This window comes from Anabrus simplex, chromosome 1, assembly GCF_040414725.1.
Source record: "Anabrus simplex isolate iqAnaSimp1 chromosome 1, ASM4041472v1, whole genome shotgun sequence".
Lineage (NCBI taxonomy): Eukaryota > Metazoa > Arthropoda > Insecta > Orthoptera > Tettigoniidae > Anabrus > Anabrus simplex.
The window spans coordinates 1,335,266,195-1,335,293,192 of record NC_090265.1 but is presented as its reverse complement, the minus strand read 5'-3'; the positions used below and the strand labels follow the sequence as shown (position 1 = coordinate 1,335,293,192).

General features: G+C 39.1%; 1 protein-coding gene across 1 annotated transcript in view; it reads left to right on the top strand.

Annotated features, from left to right (window-relative positions):
* Nucleotides 1-7,917: 7,917 nt before the first annotated feature.
* Nucleotides 7,918-26,998, top strand: part of LOC136858839 (multiple epidermal growth factor-like domains protein 10) — a 272,735-nt gene continuing 253,654 nt past the window's right edge. Inside the window, exon 1 of the mRNA XM_068225752.1 lies at nt 7,918-8,043. Within this exon, the coding sequence (XP_068081853.1) occupies nt 7,940-8,043 (104 nt within the window). The 5' untranslated portion in view covers nt 7,918-7,939. The remainder of the gene's footprint in view (nt 8,044-26,998) is intronic.

Genomic DNA, 26,998 nt, shown 5'->3' with positions numbered 1-26,998 from the left:
GAAGATGGTTTTTCGTGGTTTCCCATTTTCACACCAGGCAAATGCTGGGGCTGTACCTTAATTAAAGCCACGGTCGCTTCCTTCCCACTCCTAGCCCTTTCCTGTCCCATCGTCACCATAAGACCTACCTGTGTCGGTGCGACGTAAAGCAACTAGCAAAAAAAAAAGAAGAAGAATTAACCTACTTACACTACCAGCAATGAAATTGCCGAAGTTATAACGAGATTTAATGAAGAGTGGAAACTCGAATAAACAAACTGCGTTGGAATTTGTACCGGCAGTGCCGCCTGTCTTACAGCGAGAGTTAGGGTTTAGTTACTAAAATTAAGAATAGCTGGCAATGCATTGCTTCATTCACAGAAAACCCTTGCCTCCAAAAATGGCACCTGGACTTATGAAAACTAGTGTAAATCCACTGAAATTCCTCGACGCCCTGTACTTGTGGGATGTTACTACAGACCACCAAACAGCCCATTCAGTGACCTTGAACAGTGCCTGGACTCAGTCATTGCAGCTCTCCCTCATGGTGAAGTAATTTTAATGGGCGACTTTAACTTGTCTATAAAGTGGTCTTCTCCAACTACCGGACTGTCAGCTAACAACTGTGACACATACTTTATAGACAGTTTTATTAATGGCCTCGGACTGAAACAGTTTAATATGTACCCAACCCGTGGACCCAACACCCTGGACTTCATACTCTCCTCATTAGAACTTAAAACAATAACCCCAGGCAGAAACCTTTTCCTGTGCGACCACCAGTCCCTCGATGCTACACTCCTCCTTCCCCACCCCTCCTCAAAGCCTCACAGCAGGACATCCTACCGCCCTACCTACATCTGGCGCCGTGCCGACTGGCCTGCAATGTGTCGTGCCCTGGAATGCCTTCCCTGGAGTCTGCTCGAAATAGCTGATATCGAATCGGCTCTTGACCTGCTGTACGACTGGCTGCAAGCTGCAATTAAAGACTTCGTACCTGCACAACGGGATACTACTAGCAAACATCAACACTGGATATCACAAGAGACCAGACTGATACTATTTAATAAGAAGAGAGCTTGGCGCCTGTGGAAAGACTTCCCTAACCCACACACTCACAATACCTTCGTTAAAATCCGCCGCCACGCGAGGTTTATGGTCAGAAGAGACTACAAAGCACACGTAGACACTGTCACTGAAAACGTCCGCAGCAATCCCAAGCGCTACTGGAGTCTCATCAACACACGGAGAAGGACGGAGCGGATTCCTGTCAGCGTGAACCACAACGATGCAACAGCAGATGGCGCCGATCGCAATGAACTGTTCAACAGGTATTTCTTCTCCAACTTCTCCCCTCCCTTACAAAACCAACCGCTCCCTCCCGTTGGTACAGCTTCAAACAGAACCCTATCAAGCATAACTACCACGCCAAGTGAAGTTCATAACCTTCTTCAAACTCTTCGTACCAACAAAGCTACCGGTGTCGACACTATAGGTCCTCTTTTCCTAAAAAATACTGCCAGCACTCTTTGCGTCCCTCTCTCTAAATTATTTAACAGATGTTTTGCCGCGGGCTATTTTCCTATTACCTGGAAACAGGCAAATATTGTTCCACTTCTCAAATCAGGCAACAAATTTAATGTTTCATCTTACCGACCAATCTCTATTCTCCCCACACTATCCTTTATCTTTGAAAAAATTATACACCAGCGTCTCCTCGCATTCACTTTGCCGTATATCTCAACCAAGCAGCATGGTTTTCTACCAGGTGGCTCTTGTCTAACAAACCTGGCCACTCTGCATAGCTTTGCATCACACGCCATTGCAGCTAAATCACAGCTGGACATCTGCTACGTAGACATTTCGAAAGCTTTCGATTCTGTTGACCATACTCTGTTGCTCCATAAACTCTCCGAACGATTTAATATACATGGCAGTCTTCTGACCCTTCTTGCTGGCTTCCTACATAACCGTTGGCAGAGAGTGGTAATATCAGGCACTTCATCCTCATGGTTACCAGTCACCTCCGGCGTCCCACAGGGCAGTACTCTTGGCCCCTTGCTGTTTTCTTTGTTTATGGACGATCTGCCGTCCGAACTCAACGAAACAGCGAATACCCTACTCTTTGCTGACGACTGTAAGATATTTAGGGAGATTAGGAATCCAGCAGATGCAGCTCTGCTACAGTCCTCACTTAATGCCCTCTCGAACTGGTGCCGTACTTGGAAACTTATCCCCAATCCACAAAAATGCAGCCACATGACCATAACACTGCGTAAATCTCCTCTACCGACATCATATTACCTACTCGACAAGCCCATCACCGTGGTTACGCAACAGCGTGACCTAGGTGTAATATTCGATACAAAATTACAATTTAAGACCCATATAGAAACATATACAACCAAGGCTATGAAATTACTAGGTATTCTCTATCGCTTCACAGAAATTTCTGACCCCATTGCTCTTCGTCACTTCTTCCTCACGATCGTTCGACCTCTCTTAAACTACTGCTCTCCGATTTGGACAACAGCCGCCCCCTCCAATACTAAGCAGTTAGACAGAGCAGTGTCCTTCTTTGCTGCAATTGTAAGGAACAGAAACCCCAAGCTCAGAAATCTGTCTACGCAGCAGGTATTAATGGCAATTAATGTGTCACCGCTGCACATCAGGCGACAGGTAGCTGACCTGAGTTTCCTCCACGAGATCTTAAATGGACATTACCGCTCGGAACATCTTGTTTCTCTCTTCTCTCTCCGCGTTCCTTCCCGTTCCACCAGAACCAAAGACCTTCTCCACATTCCCCACACTCAGCACTCAATACTTCAACGATCTTTCCTAATCCGCCTCCCAACACTCTTTAACAATATTAATAGGAGACAAGAGCTTGATATAGCATCAAATAAAAGTGAATTCGAGAGGTGTGTAAATAGTATCTTAAAGATAAGTTGATGTGAAGGGATTATACCGCCATCTTGACCCACGACGACTTGGCTATGAACATGGACATTCTATGGTTTTCGATTTGGACAGTTATTAGTAGGATGTGTACCTGATCTTGTTATATTTTGTTATGTTTATTATATTTTATTATGAAAGTTTACGTTTGTTAAATAGTCTGTTGACAGTGCAAGTGAAATTTGCTCAGTGTAGCTGTATCTTGTGCTTCGTGAATAAATAAAAAATAAAAGTAATTAATTACATAAAGCAGAGCTCTATATACAAAATCATTAAAAGCAGTATGTGATGAAATGTACTTCAATAATAAAATTCTTCTTTTTCACTTAGAAGTTCATTAATTGACCCACGGTAAAGGTCTGAAGATGTGTACGAACTCCGAAAGGAGCTGCTTCTATTTGGTAAGAAAATAGAACTGTCCCATTATTTCCAGAAAGCGAAATGGATAGCGAGCGTACCATATCTCAGTGACATACTTTCTCACAAATAAGCTAATTTTGAAGTCGATACACAACAATGCTTGGAAAAAATTCGAATCATTCAAAAAAGAAACTGAAGTTCTGGTTTAACATAATCGCAGAACGAAACAATGACATGTTTCAGTCATACCCAGATTATTTTACAGAAGCAGATGGTTTTAAATCGAAGGATTCAGTTTAGGATGTTATTATAGTTCACTTCAATATGCTGTTACAACGAGACAGTCCAAACTCTTGAACTATTGCCAATCAAAGGACTGGAAAGTACTTTTAAATGTGTGAGTAATTCAAAATTCTGGATAAGGGTGAAAAATGAATATACATATTTATACAAGATATGGCAGTCTTATTTTTTTTTCGTTTTTTTACCACATATGTTTGTGAAACAGCATTTTCTGCAATGTCCGTGCTTAAGGTAAGAGAAGGTAAGGCAAACGACAGAAAGCATGACCAACAAATTGCAAATAAGTTAATATGGGAAGGACAGCTGATTCAGAAAGTGATGGAACCTACTAGAGGTAAGAATATGCTGGACGCGGTACTGGTAAAACCAGATGAGCTCTATAGAGAAACAGAAGTAACAGATGATACTAGTGATCACTAAGCTATTTATGTCGTAGTAAAAAGTAAATGTGACAGAAATAAAGGTCTTAAAAGTAGGACTTTTAGGCAGTTCCACGTGGCTGATAAAGCAGGCATGAGGGAGTTGAAAAAAAAGTAACTATGATCGGTGGAAAATGGTAAATAAAAATGAAACAGATTCTGGGATGGGTTTAAATCAATTGAGGAATGTGAAAACAGGTTTGTACATTTTAAGGTGGTAACGAATGGTAAAGATCCACTATAGTATAACAGAGAAGTAAAGATACTAAGGAGGAGGTGCAGGTTGGAAAGAAATAGAGTTAGGAATGGCTGTGGAAGTAAGGAGAAATTGAAGAAACTTACTAGGAAACTAAATCTAGCAAAGAAGGCAACTAAGGATAACATGATGGCAAGCATAATTTGCAGTCGTACACATTTTAGTGAAAAATGGAAGAGTATGTATAGGTACCTTAAGGCAGAAACACGTTCCAAGAACGACAATCCAAGAATCATTAATGAACAAGGTGAGTGTGTATGCGAGTATCTTCAAAAGGCAGAAGTATTCAGTCAGCAGTGTGTAAAGATTGTTAGTTACAAGGATAGAGGAGGTGACTAATGCTAAAGAAGTATTAAACTTTAAACATGACAACAATGGAATTTACAATAAGATACAAAAGTTGAAAACTACAAAAGCGGCTGGAATTGATAAGATTTCTGGGGATATACTAAAGACAATAGGTTGGGATAGAGTAGCATATCTGAAGTACTTATTTGATTATTGTTTGCATGAAGGAGCTATACCAAATGAATGGAAAGTTGCTATAATAGCCCCTGTGTATAAAGGAACGGATATGAGACATAAAGCTTAAAATCACAGGCCAGTCAGTTTGACATGAATTCCATGTAAGCCTTGAGAAAGCATTCTTTCTGATTATATTAGACATGTTTGCAAAATTAATAACTGGTTCGACAGAAAGCAGATCGAGTTTATGAAAGGTTATTCCACTGAAGCTCAGCTTGTAGGATTCCAGCAAGATATATATAGATATCTTGGATTCAGGAAGTCAAATGGACTGTATCGCGATTGACCTGTCTGATAGGGTGGATCATGGGAGACTACTGGCAAAAATGAGTGCAATTGGACTAGACAAAAGAGTGACTGAATGGGTGGCTATATTTCTAGAAAATAGATTTCAGATAATTAGAGTAGGCAAAGCTTTATCTGACCCTATAATAATTAAGAGTCGATTTCCTCAAGGCATTATTATTGGACCTTTATATTTTCTTACATATATATAAATGATATGAGTAAAAGAGTGGAATCGGAGATCAGGCTTTTTTCGGATGATGTTATTCGCTTTAGAGAATAAATAAGCTACAAGATTGTAAGCAACTGCAAAATTACCTCGATAATGTTGTAAGATGGACAGCAGGCAATGGTATGATGATAAACGTCGTTAAGGGTCAGGTTGTGAGTTCCACAATTAGGAAAAGTCCTCTCAGTTTTACTTACTGCGTTGATTGATGGGGTGAAAGTTCCTTTTAGGGATCATTGTATCTAGGTGTTAATATAAAGAAAGATCTTCGTTGGGGTAATCACATAAATGGGATTGTAAATAACGGGTACAGATCTCTGCACATGGTTATGAGGGCATTTAGGGGTTGTAGTAAAGATGTAAAGGAGAGGGCGTACAAGTCTCCGGTAAGACCCCCAACTAGAGTATGGTTCCAGTGCATGGGGCCCTCACCAGGATTACTTGATTCAAGAACTGGAAAAAATCCAAAGAAAATCAGCTCGATTTGTTCTGGGTGATTTCCGACAAAAGAGTAGCGTTACAAAAATGTTGCGAAGTTCGGGCTGGGAAGACTTGGGAGAAAGGAGACGAGCTGCTCGACTAAGTGGTATGTTCCGAGCTGTCAGCGGAGAGATGGCGTGGAATGATATTAGTAGCCGAATAAGTTTGAGTAGTGTCTATAAAAGTAGGAAAGATCACAATATGAAAATAACATTGGAATTCAAGAGGACAAATATTCGTTTATAGGAAGGGGAGTTAGGAATTGGAATAACTTACTAAGGGTGATGTTCAATAAATTTCCAATTTCTTTAAAATCGTTTAAAAACCGGCTAGGAAAAAACAGATAGGGAATTTGCCACCTGGGCGACTGCCCTAAATGCAGATCGATAGTTACTGATTGATTGAAAACGAAACAGAGGTACCGTCCAGAAATTTCTGTCTCTGTTTTGCTACGACTTCAATTCATCCTACAATTACCAAGCTAACGGATTGAAAGTATAGTTGGGGACAAATCATGACGACCTCGCCTCACACCACTACTTTCCAGCGGCAGCTCGGTGTCTATTAGTGACTTAGGATTTACTACCTCTGCTGTAGCCAGAATTGCCCAATCGGCTACCGCACTCAACATGAAGAAAGGGTAAATACTACAGAGAGTGAGAAAGAAAGTGGTTTGGCAGCCTCTCCAAAACAAACAAGGATCACTTAGAACTCGTTAACTCAGCAGGGTGCAGGGTGTGATTGACTACTGGCTTCCAGCTCGCTTCTAGGAACTGAGTCCGTCACGTTTTGTCCCCAATTATACCAACTAAAGCCTCACTACCCTCACTACAACCTACACATTCTCAGTGTATTACAAGATAAATGTAACTAAAGGTAAGTTTTTCTATGCCTGGTTACTGTGCTAATGCGCTACTATTTTACATTCATAATATTGATTAGTTTTGGAACTAGTGTTTAGAATTGTGGTATTCATACATAGCTATACTACTGTTGCTACTCATTGTTTTCATTCTCCCCTGAAGTAGGGAGGAGGACCTCTTAGACGGTGACGCCATCTCTCAGGTCAGGAAATTCGTATTGGAGAAGGAGATTTGTAGTAAAGCTGAAAGGGTTGGCGGCCGTGGCCTATACTAGGAACTGCCTTAGTGTAAGAGAATTTGCCATGGAAAATTATTCTCAGGACAGCCGACGGTGTGGACCAGCTCCTCGCCATCGCTGTACATAAACATAGCATGTAAAAACATTTAGCAAATGTATGTCTTGTAAGAGGCCCACCTACAAGCTGACATCCTTCTACTAATTGTGCTGCTCAGATTACTGCTAAGGCGAGTTACAATCCATAATAGTTTCTGGCATTACCATTTCCTTCACAAAACAACACCATACAATCAGTTTAATGTTAAAATCATCAACGTTATTTATTTTGTAGATTTCTGATGGTCAGAATGCAATTATGTTAATGAAAACTAGCATAAATTAATTAATGATGCTGGCCTGAAAAAATCAAACGTTTGATTCATTCAGTTATTAATTTATGACTGATTAATTTATTTATGAAAATCTCACACCGTTTCTTTAGTGTACTAATATCCTTTAAGATTACACCAGAGTTAAGTATTAATACATTAATGTATGAACTTCAAGAAAATTGGAAACACATTTGCATTTACGAGGCCACGGGCTTCCAAAGGTCGAGGACTGCTGCTGTACTCGCTTCGCTCATGGGCAGTAGTCTGTTTCGTACAGCACGACCAGGAGGAAACACTGAACGGAGATACTGATGTACAAACATGTACTGTATACATGTTCTCGTATATCCGAATACCATGAGAATCAGATGAGAACATGAACTGATCAGGAAAGAGTGGACAGAAAAGGTTATGACGACTACAATGCTGAATCTATCTCTAGGTCTGTGACTGCCACACAGGCTCGTAGACCCAGGCAATCTTACTTTATTATTTCTGAAATTTCGGTGAGAGTGCCATTTCATTTCGCAGCTATTTTCTATCAAAATGAGAGATGCACCAGTTGAATGTTGTGTGCGATACGATAGGAGTGTGCTGGGAGATACGGAGCTCAATTGACATCCTGTCACAGTCAGATAGCAGTTAGTGGTTGTGGAGAAGCTAGGAAGTGAAGATGAACTCCGCAGCTCTTCTGAAATTGGGTCTTCTTGCCGCCCTCTGCTGTGGAGCTTATGGTGTCAACTACTGGCGCGGCGGCCTGTGTTATACCAAGGTGTCGTGAGTATCACAAACTTTGATTACAAATAAACCTGAATACCTGTGAGACACTTGAACATCTGATACATTTAGAACAGTGGAGAACATGGGTAAATTCAACAAGACTCCTTTCCGTTGAGATAACAGCCAAAAAACTGACATGATCATTCTTCGGAAATAGCCCTCCTCCTCTATTCCTTCCACCGTTTATCACTTGCTCACAGCTCAGCTTAGAGAGGAGAAGGAGGATATATACCTTTTCCATTTTTCCATCCTTCACTCGAACCTGTGCCTTTCAGTTGAGATTTTATTGGAGCTTTCTAAATCCATGGAACTCAATGTCAGGGGATTAAGGCGAACATTATTTAAAGAAACTGACTGATATGTTTATGAGTGAGCGAGACAATTAATTAGTGAATGAAAGACATTACGTGAGCCCACGAATGGGAGAGTGAATAAACGAGTGATTGGAATTGATTAGCCAACCGGTGGATTGAGAATGTGAATGAGCTGAGAGAAATTAAGTACACTTTATATTTTGCACATTATTAGTATATTTATTAGCGACAGGCCTCGGCTGCAAGCGATAGCAATTTCGAATTGATGGTGATAAGATTTATTAGATTTATTTGTATACGACTCTAGTTGAGGTATGTATGTGGTTCAGTCGGGCCCCTGGTCTTCGGTTCAGAGGGTCTCGGGTTCAATTCGTGATCGCGCTGGTTAATTCCTCTAGCTCAGGAGCTGAGGGTTTGTCATCGTCTTATTACACATCTTCACGTACAATACAGTTCATAACACTATAATCCTACATAAAAACGTGAAACAGTGAACACATTCCTTCAGGAAGGGTATCTGCTGTGAAAGAGTTTAATCTACATTACTGCTGAATCTAAATTACGGGGATAAAGCTGGAACGGGGTCCACTTAGCCTCCGGAGGTCAAGTGAGTAGAGATGGGTTTGATTTCCACCTCAGCCATCCTGGAAGTGGTTTTCCGTGGTTTCCCACTTCTCCTCCAGGCAAATGCCGGGATGGTACCTAACTTAAGGCCACGGCCGCTTCCTCCCCTCTTCCTTGCCTATCCGTTCCAATCTTTCCATCCCCCGCAAGGCCGCTGTTCAGCATAGCAAGTGAGGCCGCCTGGGCGAGGTACTGGTCATCCACTCCAGTTGTATCCCCGACCCAATGTCTGAAGCTCCAGGACACTGCCCCTCAGGCGGTAGAGGTAGGATCCGTCGCTGAGTCCGAGGGGGAAACCGACCCTGGAGGGTAAACCGATAAAGAAGAAGCCTCTGTGGTGTAGGTGGTTAGTGTGATTAGCTGCCACCCCCGGAGGCTCGGGTTCGATTCCAAGCTCTGCCACGAAATTTGAAAAGTGGTACGAGGGCTGGAACTGGGTCCAGTCAGCCTCGGGAGGTCAACTGAGTGGACGGGGGTTCGATTCCCTCTTCAGCCTTGCTCGAAGTGGTTTTCCGTGGTTCCCCTCTTCTCGTCCAGGCAAAGCGGGGATGGTACCTAAGGCCACGGCCGCTTCCTTCCCTCTTCCTTGTCTATCCCTTCCAATCTTCCCATCCCCACATAAGGCCCCTGTTCATCATAGCAGGTGAGGCAACCTGGGCGAGGTACTGGTCCTCCTTCCCAGGTGTACCCCGCCCCAATGTCTCACGCTCCAGGACACTGCCCTTGAGGCAGTGGAGTTAGGATCCTCGTCAAGTCCGAGGAAAAAGCCAACTCTGGAGGGAGAACAGAAGAAGAAGAAGAAGAAGAAGAAGAAGAAGAAGAAGAACACAGTAAATGGCATAAAGAAAGTTCACGTAACTGGTTTGAACCTTCATAAAGTGTTTTCGTCAACACCCTTTTTGCTCCTTTTTGTATGTATTTTCAGAACCTTTCTTTCCCCTTTTCTGACCATACTTTCCACCTTAAAATCCCTTCCCTAACTATCATTGCTCATACCTCAGTCACTTTCATATTGTCGTAAAACAAGGTTGAGATTGATATCTGCGAATGAAATGAACAAGTTTGTTCTAGGCCCCACTAGAAGATGAAGTACACTGTAAACACTATGTCTCGCCAGAAGTGTGTCTGTGCTAAATCTCAGATCATCTGCACGTTGGCGTATAATTAATTACTGTGATCACTCGTCCTCTACAAAGAATTACACACTGATAATATTAATTCGCAATAGCAGCACAGTTTCTTCACCTCATATCCTGCTAGGAGCCGGAGCCTTCCTTATCTTTATCAGCGCGGAAAGACACATCCTTATTCACCAACGCGAGTAAAAGCTTTTATCTTGGTTTAAAGCTCTGAGAACAGAGATAACAGTTAATTTTTTAATCACCAACGACATCATTATTGGGTATTATCTCGGTTTAAAATTTTATCGGGGAAAGGTTGGCCGCTAAAATAGGAAATCTAAGTTAATATCCTTTCAGGATGGTTGCTCGTAGACGACTGGAATATTTTAGTGAACGAGGAAATCGTAGCGACGTGACCAAGACTTCCAAAGTGGATAAAAAGAACACGCTACATACGCTGAGGACTATCACGACACTGATTTTGGAACACACTGTAGCTTCGACACTGTCAGTTTCATCCATGTTCGAATATAACCTGGAATTCTCAACACATAGGCTGGCCTAAGACGAATATCGATTAAAGCTTTTATACAGTATATGATTGGGTAAAGTTTTTTAGTGAAGATATAAGGAATATTGCTTTTTTTAGTGAAATATACAATTTGAAGGCTATGATGATAATGCTTTCTGTCACCAACTTCATTAAAAATTCCCTCTCTTGGAACGTCATATTAGGCTTCTCTTTCCATTTCTGGCCAATAGCGGATATAATGTGTGATAAGTGATAAGTTATTCGCAAACACCGGATGTAATTGAAAACTTGTTTGCATTTCAATAATGGCGACAATACGTACGGTAGTTGTCACCCGTGTGTTAGCATAAAAGGTTCAAGTTTAAACTCAGGTTGAAACGAAAACTTAGTTTTGATAAACCGAGCTAATAAAATCTATCGTGAACATAGCAGCGAGTGTTATCCGAGATGATGGCATTATCAAAGTTTTGGAAATCTACAGTAAGCTAACATTAAAACTAACTAACGTTGATGAAGGTGAGTAAACATTTTTATCTTGGTTTAAAGCGAAGAAAGCCGAGATAACAGTTAAGTTTGTATTCACCAACAACATTATATCGGATAATGAGTATTATTGCGGTTTAAAATTTTACCGGAGAAAGGGTGGCTGGTGAAATATCCTTTGAAGGTGGTAGCTCGTAAACAACTGGAATATTTAATTAGCCTAAAAGAGAAAATTTCAGCGATGAGGAATATGACCGATTGAATATTGAGGAACGTCACATTAGGCTCATTTCTTCGTTTCTGGTCAATAGCGGATATAATTTATGATATTTGCAAACACTGAATGTAATTACAAACTTATTTATATTTCGACCTTGGCGGCAGCATGTAGTCATTGTTTTTTCCATATTTCAGTATGAAAATTTTAAGGTTGAAATTCAGAATGAAACGAAAAATTAGTTTTTGTGGTGAATACTGAAGTGAGCGTTATCCGATATAATATTATCTTCGTTTTGGAAATCTAAGGCAAAAGCAAAAGTAACTGACATTGGTGAATAAGGGCCTTAGAGGTCGAACGCAGTGTGAAGAAGTGAGGTGACCGTTTCTGTGTCCAGTTTATTTCTGTCATTGTTGCCCAAATCCTTTTCTGGTTAGTTACTTTACCCTTTACTTACCATTTTACACTGCATGATCGTTATAGGCGAGTTCTCAAAGTTTGCCTGGTGCCATTCGAATATTTACCTACTTTCTCTTCGCCCAGGGGTGGAACAGAAGGAGCTATATCAGATGAATGGAGAGTTGCTATAGTAGCCCCTGTATATAAAGGAAAGGGTGATAGACATAAAGCTGAAAATTACAGGCCAGTCAGTCTGACACGCATTGCATGTAAGCTTTGGGAAAGCATTCTTTCTGATTACATTAGACATATTTACGAAATTAATAACTGGTTAGATAGAAGGCAGTTCGGGTTTAGGAAAGGTTATTCCACTGAAGCTCAACTTGTAGGATTCCAACAAGATATAGCAGATATCTTGGATTCAGGAGGTCAAATGGATTGCACCGCGATTGATATATCTAGGGCATTTGATAGGATAGATCATGGGAGGCTACTGGCAAAAATGAGTGCAGTATGACTAGACAACTGAGTGACTGGATGGGTTGCTATATTTCTAGAAAATAGATCTCAGAGAATTAGAGTAGGTTATGCTTTATCTGACCCTATAATAATTAAGAAGGGATTTCCTCAAGGCAGTATTAATAGACTTTTATATTTCCTTACATATATCAATGATATGAGTAAGGAAGTGGAATGAGAGATAAGGCTTTTTTGCGGACATCCGCATAAATTACAAGATTGTCAAAAAGCAAAGCAAAGCAAAGCAAAAGTGATCTCCGTACAGGCCATAAAGGCCCTTGGAGGTGTAGAAGGTAAAGGCTTCCACTATCCGTAACCTCGGCACTTGATCGGGTAGAGTGGTACTCATTTTTGGTGTAGGCTGAGTGAACCTCAGGGCCATGTGCACCTCCGGAAGTGGAAATCTCGTTTCTTAAATTTTACGACTTCCTGACGGGAATTGGAACCCACGTCCTTGCGGGCGGATCGAGCACGTCTTTACCGCCTCGGCCAGGCAGCCCCTGCAAGATTGTAAGCAACTGCAAAATGAACTCGATAATGTAGTGAGATGGAGTACGCAATGCTATGGTGATAAACGGGGTTAAACGTCAGGTTGTGAATTTCACAAACAGGAAATATCCTCTCTGTTTTAATTACTGCGTTGATGGGGTGAAAGTTCCTTATGGGAATCATTGTAAGTACCTCGGTGTTAATATCTTCATTAGGGTAAACACATAAATGGGATTGTAAATAAAGGGTACAGATCTCTGCACATGGCTATTAGGATGTTTAGGGGTTGTAGTAAGGATGTAAAGGAGACGGCATACAAGTCTCTGGTAAGACCCCAACTAGAGTATGGTTCTAGTGTATGGGACCCTTACCAGGATTACTTGATTCAAGAACTGGAAGAAATCAAAAGAAAAGCAGCTCATTTTGTGCTGGGTCATTTCCGACTAAAGAGCAGCGTTACAAAAAAAGTTGTAAAGTTTGGGCTGGGAGGACTTGGGAGAAAGGAGACGTGCTGCTCGACTAAGAAGTAAAGTATGTACCGAGCTGTTAATGGAGAGATGCCGTGGAACGACATTAGTAGACGAAGTTTGAGTGGTGTCTTTAAAAGTGGGGAAGATCACAATATGAAGATAAAGTTGGAATTCAAGAGGAAAAATTGGAGCAAATATTCGTTTATAGGAAGGAGAGTTAAGGACTGGAATAACTTACCAAGGAATATGTTCGTTAATATATTTTCCAATTTCCTTGAAATAATTTAATAAAAGGCTAGGAAAACAACAGATACGGAATCTGCCACCTGGGTGACTGCCCTAAATGCAGATCAGTGGTGATTGATTGAACGTCCTCCACTTCTCGTTGGGGTACATAAAGCTTGCTAACTACGGGCTACGCTATAAAATGACTGACTTTTATAAACTGAACTTATTTTAGCCATAGTACAAATAAAATGAAATAAAATGGAGAAAACAATGAAAATTGAATAAAATTTGTAGAAATATACATTATTATGAAAATTAAACTAATGATATTACAATAATTATGAAAACTTGCTTGAATAAATAATATCGAACACGAAACTGAATGCATTTACATTACAGTGAATTGAAACTAAATTAACTACAACTGAATTATGTAAATCTAGAAGTATAAAATCCGCGAATTCGCAAAATTAAAATTATATGTGTAAAATTCTTAAATGTGCAAAGTTATGAATGTACAATTATAAACTCATAGAATTTTGACTATACAAATTTCAAACTCATAAAACACATACATATTTTTACATGAATATTGCATAATGCAGATATTGAAATGTGTTCGTAGTGTACTCTCCTTATATTCGTCAAACCACCTCTTAATCTGAACACACGATCATCTGATTAATTAAGTACTTTTGACTTTCATGGCTTAAATTCCTTCACGAATTTGTACTCAACAGTTCTCTTACTATACTGCACATAATATTACCATTCTGTATAATACATCTGTTAATCAATGTCATCATGAACAACTTATTGAATCCTGATTCAAAAATTATGTAATTAATTTTAACACTTCTTTGTTTCCTCATAAAATGCTAACGTCATTATCATTATGTACCGTACCCAGGGGTGAAAACCCTCTAGGACGATGCCTCCATTTTCTGATTAAACTTCCGACTAACTCAGGGTTGGGCAGAGAAGTGGGTTGATTGTCGAGGGTAAGTCTAAATGTCGAAGTTTATCACTTAACTATAAGTATATGACAGGAATAATGGAGGTTTATCTCGAATGAGAAACACTAATATGGGGTAAGATGAGTTTATTCCATAAAGTAACCCCGAATGTTACTATCACAAATAAAATTCAAATAATAAAACGATGAATGAAAATTATCAAAGAAATAAAATTGAAATAAATATGAACAACAAGCGTTAATTACGCAAATCAACTAAATGAAAGTTCAAAATCATAACATTAAATTATTTTTGAGCTTCAAAATGACATCACATTATTGTCCAATGTTCATGTTCATATTCGTATTCGTATGGAGTAGCACGATTTTAAGTATCACCATAATACGGATTGAAATTCAGGGAAGTTGTCGCAAAAGTTACCAATAAACGAAAATTAAGACGCAATGGGACATGATATGAAATACGAAAAATACTAGTGGCATATTCCTACGCTATATTTACAATAATCACACCATAATTAAAATTTCTCAAATGTTTACATTGGATTAGGTAGGGGAAAACTTACATACTACACTGACTCGACGTGAAAAGCGGTTCACCAAAGGATCTAGTAAGAACTAGGTTGACCACAAACATACACTCAGTACTCGGGCTGTTCCCCATTAAACAACAAGACAACATATCAAAACAACATGAAATTACTCAAAACACCATCCTGTAAGAGAAAACAAACAATATACTTTAATAAACACGTGAAAAGCAATGGGAAATATCGCGTTCCTCTGCTGCATTTGCGCACAAGATAATGCCTTCATCTGTCACATATTTCCTGCTTTGTAGTGGGCTGAAAAGAAATATTAAAACTCAATACTGCTCTGAGGAATTGGTCACTGTTCCGACAAGATTATGTTACGGAAACAACAACTCATTTCGCACTGTCTATATAAACACGGCTGATAGGCTAACTTGTAACGCGAGCTCATATCTCAACATCGCTCGGAGATTAACATACACAATCGTACTTCTGCGAGCATGCTATTAAATGGAACATCACGTATCATATTCACTGGCCTCACATTAATTTTCCGTCAATTCTGATTCTCAAAGATCTCTCAGAATACAATCACAGGCCTACTCTCGCTGCACACAATTCTTATAAAAACATCAGGCATGCAATCGGCCTGCATAATCGACTTCATATATCAGCATGCTTTATATTCTCGTATATATCTCACATTCTCATCAGCCTTTCTCATTATAAACTCAGGGTTCGATTCCCTCTCAAATCATTGTACGAAACAGTTTCCAACCCACATTACAATAATATTTTCTAGTCAACGGTGCATATACAGCTCACATGTCACAGCTCCTGAAATACCATGCGTCATGCATTCTATCTGTTATTAATCTGTTTAAAGGGGAAAATGGAATTTACTCTCAACGCCGCAAGTGTTTAACTCGGAAAGTGGATGATCTTGACAATCTAATCCTTCTGTCTCTAACATACAAAAATATAGGAATAACCATAAGCTAAGTAACATGCACATTACACAATAAAAGCAAAATAAATCCTAACATCTCCCTCAATAACCTATCTAACTAATTGTAAAGTAAAAGAAAAGTAGAGAAATCATACGATCCCCTCCTATCCATATTTACAGCATCACAAATGTAAAATAAACACGTGCCATCAGGCAGAAATTACATTAAAGAAAATCCCTACACTAAGCCTCACTAGTTTTAATCATAATTCATATAACAAGCCATTTAATTTAAAAACATGCGTCTTATCTTTGGCAACTCCCTGGACATCGGCAGCGGTTCACATCCCCTCTCCGGTGATGCTCTACTCAATCTTCAACACGTTTTTAACACATGGAAACAATCTTCTTTCTTCTAAAGGCGGTACCATCTTCTTGATGAAAGTTCCTGTACACTGCAACATAGAATAGTTCTAGTAAATACCTCTTTACCGCTACGTGCACGTGCCGAATAAACCCTTGTCAGCTGTGAATTAAGCCAACATTAATATGACAGCACAAACACATGTCAGATTCACTGTACAAATGTTAGGGTTTAATTACAGTCATTTAGAGCAGCTCGCGGTTCGATACGGAAGTCCTTCGCGATACACGACCGACCCGTAAGTACAATGCGGATGAGCGTCTCTCCTTCAATCATCAGTCTGCGGCTGACATTACCGTCTATTACTTTAGAATAAGAATTTGCGACATAATGCAATTTGCAATTTATCACTGCACCAGTTTACTTAGCACTCCTCACAAATTAATGCACTGTTTTTGGTAGATAAGACCTTACAGTGTTAGATTTCTGCCCACGTGGCAACATTCACGCACATATAAAGGAGCAGTATGGAACGGTGTTCACTTCACGGCAACTCACACAATAAGAAGGACGCTCCCGATGATTGGGACGCTTAAGTAATAAGCCAACGCCGTTGTAGCTAGGGGATTCCCGTATGTTCAAAGACTCAACCAATCAGCGTGCTTGTTACCCACAATGACTTTGATATTAATTAAAATAACATTAAACACACTCCTGATGACTTAATAACGACTCAGATAATTGCTATAACGTATTCCTTATTATTTCTCACTTTCAGACCTGTGGAAACCCATCAATTAACAGAACTGACTAATCTATATCGATGTATTCTTCACGCAGATATCCATGTTGGTCAACCTGGGATTTTAATTCTGCGCGGTCCACAATTCATATGGGCCACACCCTCGCTTCCTCATTGGCTGAACGCTCCTCGTGGCCAACGAATTCTACACGTGCCAAGATGTGCTAACTCCTGGTAACGTTGAACATTTCCCACGGTCACAAGCAAATATCGCGCAACATACGGCGACTTTATGTCTCCATGGACTTCCGGTCTCAACTGTTCTGCAATCTGCTACTTTCCCAATGCTTGACTGAAATCCACCTTGAAGTAATTATTCAATATGGCAAATATATATCTGATGGTCTCTTATGGGCCGTCAGGATACGGCTCAATTATACTAAAATATTTCTGAAATATTTACGGTCCTACGAACAGATATTAGCATGTTTGCAGCTTATTAATTAATTACTACCATTAATCACACATTGCTCTTTAACACAATTGATTAGTTAAAGTTTCAACTCCCGACTCATATTAGAACAAAAATAAACTATCTGTTCTGTGACATTCTGCCGTAGTGACACTGTTATTTAACTGTTGCCTATATTTAATGAACTATGATAGCTGCCATGTAGTTTCTGACCTATCAGAATTCAATAAACTATGATCACCGCCGGTAGAGTATGTGCATTATAAACATACACATTGATTCGATGGGAACGCCAACAACACAAAATCACTGTCAAATACAACCATTGCGCATAAATAATTAAAAATGAAAATTAAGCATGCAACACCCGCGAACACCTACAAAAACACATATAAATCACTGGCAATATCACTATCGTTTACGTGCGTTTTTAAATGAGAAATTTCGATAAGAAAGGACGTAAATAGTGTACACAAATAAATGTATTAATAATTAATAAATAATTATTATTTTATTTAGGATCGTTTCAACCTCCTACTGGTCACAATTACACAACTTCCTTGACTGTTGATGTTCTTTCTTTTTATGCCAATGTGCCGTCATTCTCTGGCTGGCTTTTGCTCGTTCCTCATCCGAGAACACCTTCCTTGTTCTCCTGGGTTTCTATACGAACACATTCGTCACTCACCTCCGCAATTTTCCTTCTGAACACTGTTCTGTTTGTAATATCTCCCTCCTCAATGCCACATGTTTTAAGATCCTGATGAACTTGTTTCAGCCATGGTACTTCTTTCCTGGAAGAATAGGATCTTACTTGCTAGGCGTTCCGGTCCCATTATTCTCAGATGTTCACAGACAGTCAGTCGCCTTTTCCTTATCGAGGTTGAAATGTTCTCGCATTTTTCATACAGCTCTTGATTTGATATCAAAAGGAAGGTCAACTCATTTCCTGTCATTTCCTTGAGTCCCAGAATTTTCCTCAGAAATTTACGCTCTTCTTTTCTATTTCGGTAATCCCCTTTCTGGCAACTGTCTCTGCAGCATAGACAAATTCAGGTTTCACCACGGTATTATAGTGTCTGAGTTTAGCTTGACAGGGGAGGGATTTGGACTAGTAAATTTCCTGGCTTTGTCTGAATGCAATCTCCATAATCTTTGCTCCTTCTTCGATAGCTGGCTTCTTGTTGTTGTTAGGAGCCAGAATCTCCCCTAGATATTCGAATTTGTGGACTCTCTTTATGTCATCATATTTTGTCTTCATTGTCCATGTTGGTTCTTTGGGATCTATGTTCATGTACTTAGTTTTCTCAAAGGATATTTGCAGTCCTACCTTTTCTGCTGTTTCTTGTAAAACCTATATCCGTGTAGTGACAGTCTGTAGATTTTCAGCGAAGAACACTAAGTCGTCTGCAAATGTAATACATTCAAATTTATTATTATTATTATTATTATTATTATTATTATTATTATTATTATTATTATTATTATTATTATTATTATTATTATTATTATTATATGCAGAAAATGTAACTATCTGATTACGTTTATTGCAGATTACTGCATAAAATCTGTTTCAAGTCAATTTATCTCCACAACCCAATAAACTATAATACAAGTCGGAGAGTTCTGGTCAAAGAAGAAAACCCTCCAGTGTTAAGAACCACGCGACCCATAGTCGGTCTATATGAATCCAAAAAGAAATTATTATTATAATATTTATTGGGGGGAATTTGCATTGTTTATTATCCGTTTTTATAAAACTTGCGGGTGTGTTGTAATGTTAGAATAAATAACTCGCGAGATCACGATCAGACTATCAACAATTTAACAAGTTATCTGGCAGTCAGAACGACCCGATGCTGGGACTTGAGATGGCCGAATGCAATTGTAGACTAACATTGCTTCATTTCTTAATTATTTACTACTAAGGTACACGTCTTCACCTACACACATCATATCTACACCCAATAGTGTATACATCCCTCCACATAGGGTTGGCTCGGGAAGGGCACCTGATCGTAAAACAAGGCTTCATCCACAATAGTTCCAAACCTTGATAACTTGAAAATAGGCCAGGAAATTATAAAGTGGGGAAAACAAAAAGAACTATGATGAGTATGCGAGGAAAAAGTGTCCCGCATCAATCAATCAATCAATCAATCAATCAATCAATCAATCAATCAATCAATCAATCAATCAATCAATCAATCAATCAATCAATCAATCAATCAATCACTACTGATCTGCATTCAGGGCAGTCGCCCAGGTGGCAAATTCCCTATCTGTTGCTTTCCTAGTCTTTTAAATGAACTTAAAAGTGCTCGATTCGTTTCAATAATGATCTAATAATCTGGATTTAAAGTTGGTTCCTCTCCTTGTGAGACATTTTCATTCTAAAAATGGTATCACGGTGAAAGTGCTCAAATTGGTTCATTTATCTGGAGGAACTTCCGATTTACTTAAGAATTACGAGTTGGATGTTTTAAAGAAATATGAACTTAAGGAAAAGGTAATTGTAATTTCCGCCGATAATACTAACACCAACCTCCGTGGCTCAGGCGGCAGCGCGTTGGCCTCTCACCGCTGGGTTCCGTGGTTCAAATCCCGGTCACACAATGTGAGATTTGTGCTGGACAAAGCGGAGGTGGGACAGGTTTTTCTCCGGGTACTCCGGTTTTGCCTGTCATCTTTCATTCCAGCAACACTCTCCAATATCATTTCATTTTATCTGTCAGTCATTAATTATTGCCTCAGAGGAGTGCGACAGGCCTCGGCAGCCAGTACAATTCCTATACTCGCCGCTAGATGGGGGCTTCATTCATTCCATTCCTGACCCGGTCAATGACTCGAAGCAGGCTGTGGATTTTCAATACTAATACTAATTTCAGTGTTAAATAGAGGAAAGGGAGAAACAATTTGCTCTATAAATTACAACAAAACACAATGAATAGCCTAATAAGTGTCCTGCACATGAGGTGCACAATTCTTTACGAACTAGTTCAGATTGATTACCTGTTGACTGTCAATTAATTGTGAATAAAATCTATCAGCACTTCCACATACACACAGTAAGGGTTGAATCTCTCAAATCATTCTGTATTCTCACTGAAACTGAATACAAAACTGTGCTTGGGTACAGCCAGATTAGCTAGCTATTCCTGTTACCAGCAATGGAAGGAAGTGTAGAAATATTTCCTGCTTTGATATCTTATATTCTATCCAATGATAAGTGCCCTGTTTTCCTCAGACAATTAGTTGAAAACCCTCTTTCTTTTACTCTTCTACATTTCTAGTTGGTCGCCACATCAATTAAATGCACTGAGAAAAAAATCACAGTAGTAAAAACAAGTTATTAAACAAATTACAATGCAGAAAGTCTGAAAGGTTTCTCACTTCTGTTGTACATGATCGACTAAGAGAGCTGGAGGAGGGGGAAATTACTTTAGAAAACATTCACAGTTACGCTGACACTTTCTATGACATTTGCATTGAGTATATTAACTAACGACGTTTGTAGTTTCTCACTCCATTTAAAGCATTTGATTGGGTGATTTTTCAAAATGAACAGTTGAAATGAAAGAATATTCAGGATTGTTGTGCTTTTGTTAAAAGTGTTACACCAAATTTTTCTGCTGACAAAGACAAACAGTTTGATAAATTTTCATAAGTACAGAACTACTTAAAACGAGAAACGGAAAGCAGTAGTGCAAGAAACGAGGAAAATTGGTGTAACATTGCCTTCCTCAATAGTAAAATAATAAACATGGTTTATTTGGTAATGTTTTGTCTGCCATTTTCTGCGTCAAATGCTGCTATCTAACGTATTTTGACTCTAGCAACTCTTTGTGATCAGATGAAAGAACAGAATGAAGATTGCAACAGTGAAGGCCTTGTTCATTGTCAAAATACACTTTAATGGAGTATCATGCGATAACTTTTATGAAAACATATCACAAGAAAAGTCACTTCTTGACAAAATACATAAACGTGAGAAGTTCGGAGTTAATGAGGCATCTATTCCTGCGGAATAAACAATCTATATCAGTCTGCAGAAGAAATTTAAGAAGACATTTTGGATTATTTGTATGCACGATACGAAGATAAATTTTAAATGTTCACTAAATTTTGTCAACCAAATTTGTGTCCTCCTATTTTCTTAATTGCCCCAAGTTTTTCCTATTTCTTTTCTTTTAATGTATCGTTTTTGTATAAGCATTATGTGCACACCCTATTCTACACCAACTTCTTATTGGAATTATACATTGGTGTTGAATAAATATGTGACAAAAGTTAAATGATCAGCAAAATGTGTGCATAATACGATCTCAGGTACACTAAACATCAAGAAGGTATACTTTTCTAATTAGAGTATGATGCTTTGGCATTAGTTTCCAATATTTAAAAACTAACTTGGTGCAATTCTTTCGTGTCGAGTGTGCCGCGGTGTTACGAGAAACAGCTGAGCTGAGTTTCACTCAACGCAATTATTATGATAATAACTGATAGATTCAACTACACTGTAATTTCTCTACAAACAAATTGTAAATAACGAACTATTTCGTCGTTACCTGACCTTGTGACCATTTTCGTGCAGAGTCACATTACGCTAAATATGTTAATTTAATTTTTGCGGAGAGTCTGCGGGGCCCCTTTAAGGCCCGGGCCCACCTGAATTGCGGTCCCTGCAGGTCTTAACGTTACACCCCTGTTTTTGAATCAAGGGTTGGCTTTCTGTTAATTGACTAACTCAGGTAAGTGTTTAACAAATGCTATTGCTCTCAGGATGTTTCCAAATGATGGAATATTTTATTAGGAGATCCCCAAGAGCTATTTAAAAACAAATAATTTTCATTTATAAGCATCAGTGCGAGACAATATTCGGAACGAAATCTAGTAGGATACTAAATAATTTGAGACTAACGAGTGAGTATCGGCATGGGACAGCGAACGAAGTCAACTGTCAGCGGACAGCCTACGTCTTACCGGGCTGAGAACTGAGGGCTGTGATAGCGGCGAGTAACTATGGGACTGAGAGTGAGTTGAATTAGAATTAATGTCACTGAACACTGAGAGTGCTGAGTGTAATTGAGTGCGCTGTGTCGTGTAAGTTGTGGTCCTGGTGTGCCTGTGTGTCACTGTGTAAGATTATGTAGATAGTTACTACATTTTTAGAGTTAAGCACTACCAGTTGTTGCATTTATTTACCTACCCCTCCAACAGGTAACAACATGAACAAATTACGAAAAGAAGGGGCTTGCTTCAGATTGTGGGTCCCGGACCCGAAATTTAATTTCGGGGCCAAGATGCGTATATGTATGTATTTAATTTCCAGAGACTTTATTTCAATAACACCTATCACGCGAGATGTATTCTACGTCAAAACTTTCAGCTTGACCCATCATCGTTCGAAAGTATTTCTTGATCTCACGATTTATTGATTTCTACTTTCCTCACAGACCCAGAAGTTGCTATTACATATCAGACTGCCAAGCCAACTGAAATGCATGCACCAGCTGACACTATGAGCAACATTTTCACACCGTTCATAGCACTGGATAAATGAAGCAGTGATGATGTTTGTTAATCTTGGATCGTAAACACGTTCAAAACTTATAGTATGGCATAAGGAATTGCATGGTTCATACCTCACTCTCTTTTATATTGTCACATTCATGGATAAGATCATACACAGAGATATCTAGAAAGGAACAATTGAAATAAATAGTGATCAGACATTTTGTATCTGTTCATAGATCGATCTTAATGACAATTTTATTCGTCACTATAATTTTGCACGTTATATTTCAGGCTCCACAAATGGGAAACTGTTCAAACCTCGCCGAGATCGAAATTGAGCCTAATACTCTACCAACACACCACAACCTCCACTACGATCCATATCGTCCCAGGATCTAAGTTTTGTGAGCCGCGTGTTATCTCTTACCCGGCCCAGCCACCGTGTTTGAGGTCGCCCATGAGGACGGCAATCGTCCATGTTCAGTAGAAGGGCAGTCTTTACAACTGAGGTTTCTCTCTATGGAGTACATGCCCATGCCATCGCAGGCGTCATTCATGCATTTTCTCTGCGATTGATACAACCTTGAATTTCTTCCGCAAATCATCGTTCCTGATATGATCTACCGTGTCAAGCCATTGGAATATCGCAACATCTTCGTTTCCATTGCATGAAGTGTCTGTTCATGATTCACTGTTGTGGGAATGAATATAATTCATATTTTAGATGCAATGGGATTTTCTTATCGCACAAACCTCCAGTGACTTGGTCTCATTTCATCCATGCGACACTGACTTATGTCTCGACAACGGGAATCGTACTGCAGTTCGAGGTGATGCGTGGTCTAAGGTGTTTGAATAGGGTCACTTTATAAAGTTGAGCCCCACACACAGTGATAGTGCCATCACCGCATTCCAGGTACTCCGTATCATTCAGATTTAATTTCATTCCAAATTCTTCGAGACGCATCATCCACTCGTGCACTTGCTGTTCGAAGCCCTTACGTGTCTCGTTAGCTAGCGTGATATCGTCAGCGTATAATAGCCTCATCTGGATATCAGTTGTGATGGCGTTCATGCAGATTATGAAGAGCAATGGATACAAGGGTGATCCTTGATAGACACCAACATTGATTTGGAAGATACCGGGCATTCCTGATGCACACCGTACCTGACTTGCAGACTTCAGATACAGAAGCTTCAACCAGTTGACATAGATTTCAGGTACATTGTGTAGTCTCATTGATAGCCAAATGAGATCATGTGGTACCATGTCGAACGCCTTTTCCAATTCAGGGAAGGCAAAGTGAACTGTCTTCCTTTTCTCGTGGCGTATTTCCATCAATACACGAAGTGCATGGATTGCGTCTGTTTTTCCTCTGTTTCTAACAAAGCCACACTGGATAAATGAAGCAGTGATGATGTTTGTTAATCTTGGATCGTAAACACGTTCAAAACTTATAGTATGGCACAAGAGGCTGATTGGCCTATTACTTGAGTAACCGTGTAGGCCTATGTCTCTTTTCCCTTTCCAGATTGGAATTATGACTGTGGTCTGCTAGGACTCGGGCTCTGTCTCCTCCTTAATCTTGTTGAAGAAGTCAGTAATCCATACTACACCTTGTTCTTCAGAAGATTCCACACTTCGGACGGGAAATCATCTGCAGGTCTTTAGAATTGACGCCGTATAGGCCGTATAAAGATGGGGCCGTACCTATGATGAATTCTAATGATGAAAACGGCACAAACACCCAGCCCCCTAGCCATCGGAATTAACCAATGAAGCTTAAAATCCCAGCCGGACCATCTAGACGTAATAATAATAATAATAATAATAATAATAATAATAATAATAATAATAATAGTTTTACGTCCCGCTAACTACTTGATAAATTTTAACAGCGTATACGGATTTTCGAAGTTTCGACCCATTAAATCAAAACTTATGAAATCAAGAATTTGTAAAATAAAACAATTGAATTTAACCTATAAATATCGTGCTGTTCTTACATGTTTTTCTGTGGATATAGTTAACAAATCTACTGCAAAACATAAATTAAAATTTGAATTTTGGTGAAATTTATGGATTCTTTGTTTTTCATGTTTATTTTATAATTTTGCACCACCTTTCAAGTTATTTATTTCTAAAATAATTTCCTTTGGCCCTTTATTAACATGGTATAAATACCGAAAACAAAACCATGAAGAATATTGTAAATTCAGATATTCTTTAGAGATTATTATACTTTCCTGGCCTATTTCCAGGTTAACATGGTTTGGAACTGTTATGGATTGAGCTTCATTTTACGACCAGGTGCCCTTCCTTAAGCCAACCCTATGTGGAGGGATTTATTCACTATTGCGCGTTGTGTCTAGGTGAAGACGTGTATGAAGATGATTACAAAAACCCAGTACCCGACCTAGAGGAATCGAATCTGGTCCTTTGTGAACCGAAGACCACTACGGTGACTATTTTCCATAGACTAAAGTAAATAATTCAAGTAACCCATTCGTTTTTGTGAACGAAATATTCGTGTTTTACGAGGGAACAAATAAATAGTCGTAAAATTAGAAGTGCCGCGGGAGTATCGGGGTGTGGTGGAGAGGTAGGGAGGAGCGAAGCAGCGGACGTGAGCCAACCGGGCTGTGTCGAGCTGCGCCAGCAGCCAGGCAGCGTATAGTTAGCGCGTTCCCTTTAACTTCCCGATTAGATGTGCAAAACGTAAATATGAAAACAGCACATGAAACAAGTGTACAAAGGACGATGTTTGAACAACGATGCCAATAAAGTTTAAAGAATTCACGCCCGAGTTCTTGTTACTCGTTGTAATTAGTGCAATAGTGATTGTTTACAAAAAAGTGTACAAGGCACAGATACTGTGTGCACCATGCACATCTTGCAGCGCTGTCGCTTTCACAAGGCTCTTCTTTGAAATAATAATCGACTGGATTAACAAATTGTGAAGGTTTCTTGTTAACATAGCCACATTTGTACCAACTGTACTGCCACATGCTACGAAAATGCGGAGAGGAGAACTGGTTGTGCGTCAAAGATTGCACTTTTAAAATGTTGTTCCTTAAATGTACCTTGATGTCTAACGAGTTTAACAAAATTAAATCGTACAAAATACGTATAAATTGCTTCCAAATTCGGAAGCCAAAAACATCTAACGGCTGGATAAATCCAGTGGCTTCTTTCGGAATTGTTTGAACATTAATGATTTTCTTACTCCCAATTTTAGCATTTAAAATATTTTCTTCTTTCTGTACGGTCCAGGAATCTAGAACTAAAACACTGTACTCTGGTACTAGTTCACAATAAACATCCCGTAACCATTTCTGCACAAGTTCTTTGGTCAGTTTTCCAGACTTTGAAGCCAAAGTGTACACATTTGGTGCCGTAAATAGTTTTTTTCTATATTAGGACCAAATTTGTCATTTTTTCTTTCAACACCACTAGCAACTTCGGCAGGAGTTGTCCATCTGCCGAAATTATTGGCTATTGATTACAGTATTTACAACAAATTAATTTGATCTAACATTTTATGCATTAATCATCGTGTACGGACTATTTAACTTAAGTGTACTTCTTTTAGGATTATTTTACAAATTTAAGAAGCCTACAATAAAAATCAATTAGATCTAGTCCTTCTTGTTTTATTTTAAAATTTCATAATTTAAATTACATTACATAGGTCTGGTAAAACCAGAAAATTTTCAAAATAAAGAACTACTATTAGAGTGAAAATTTGTTATTGAAAACTAGTAACATAAAATGTTAAAGCAACTGGAATAAGTAACAGGTGTAGTTGAACTGTTGAAAGCTGGAGCCCTATAAAATGATTCACATAGCCTACATCTACAAAATCGAACTGAACGTAGTGAATTGTTATGAATAAAAACTGAATTAAATTGTACACCTTCCTTTTTTTCTGCCTGAAATGGTCAATAACATCAGGAAATTCGACCTGTTTTGCAAATTCGTTTACTAAGCTAAAATTGCCTA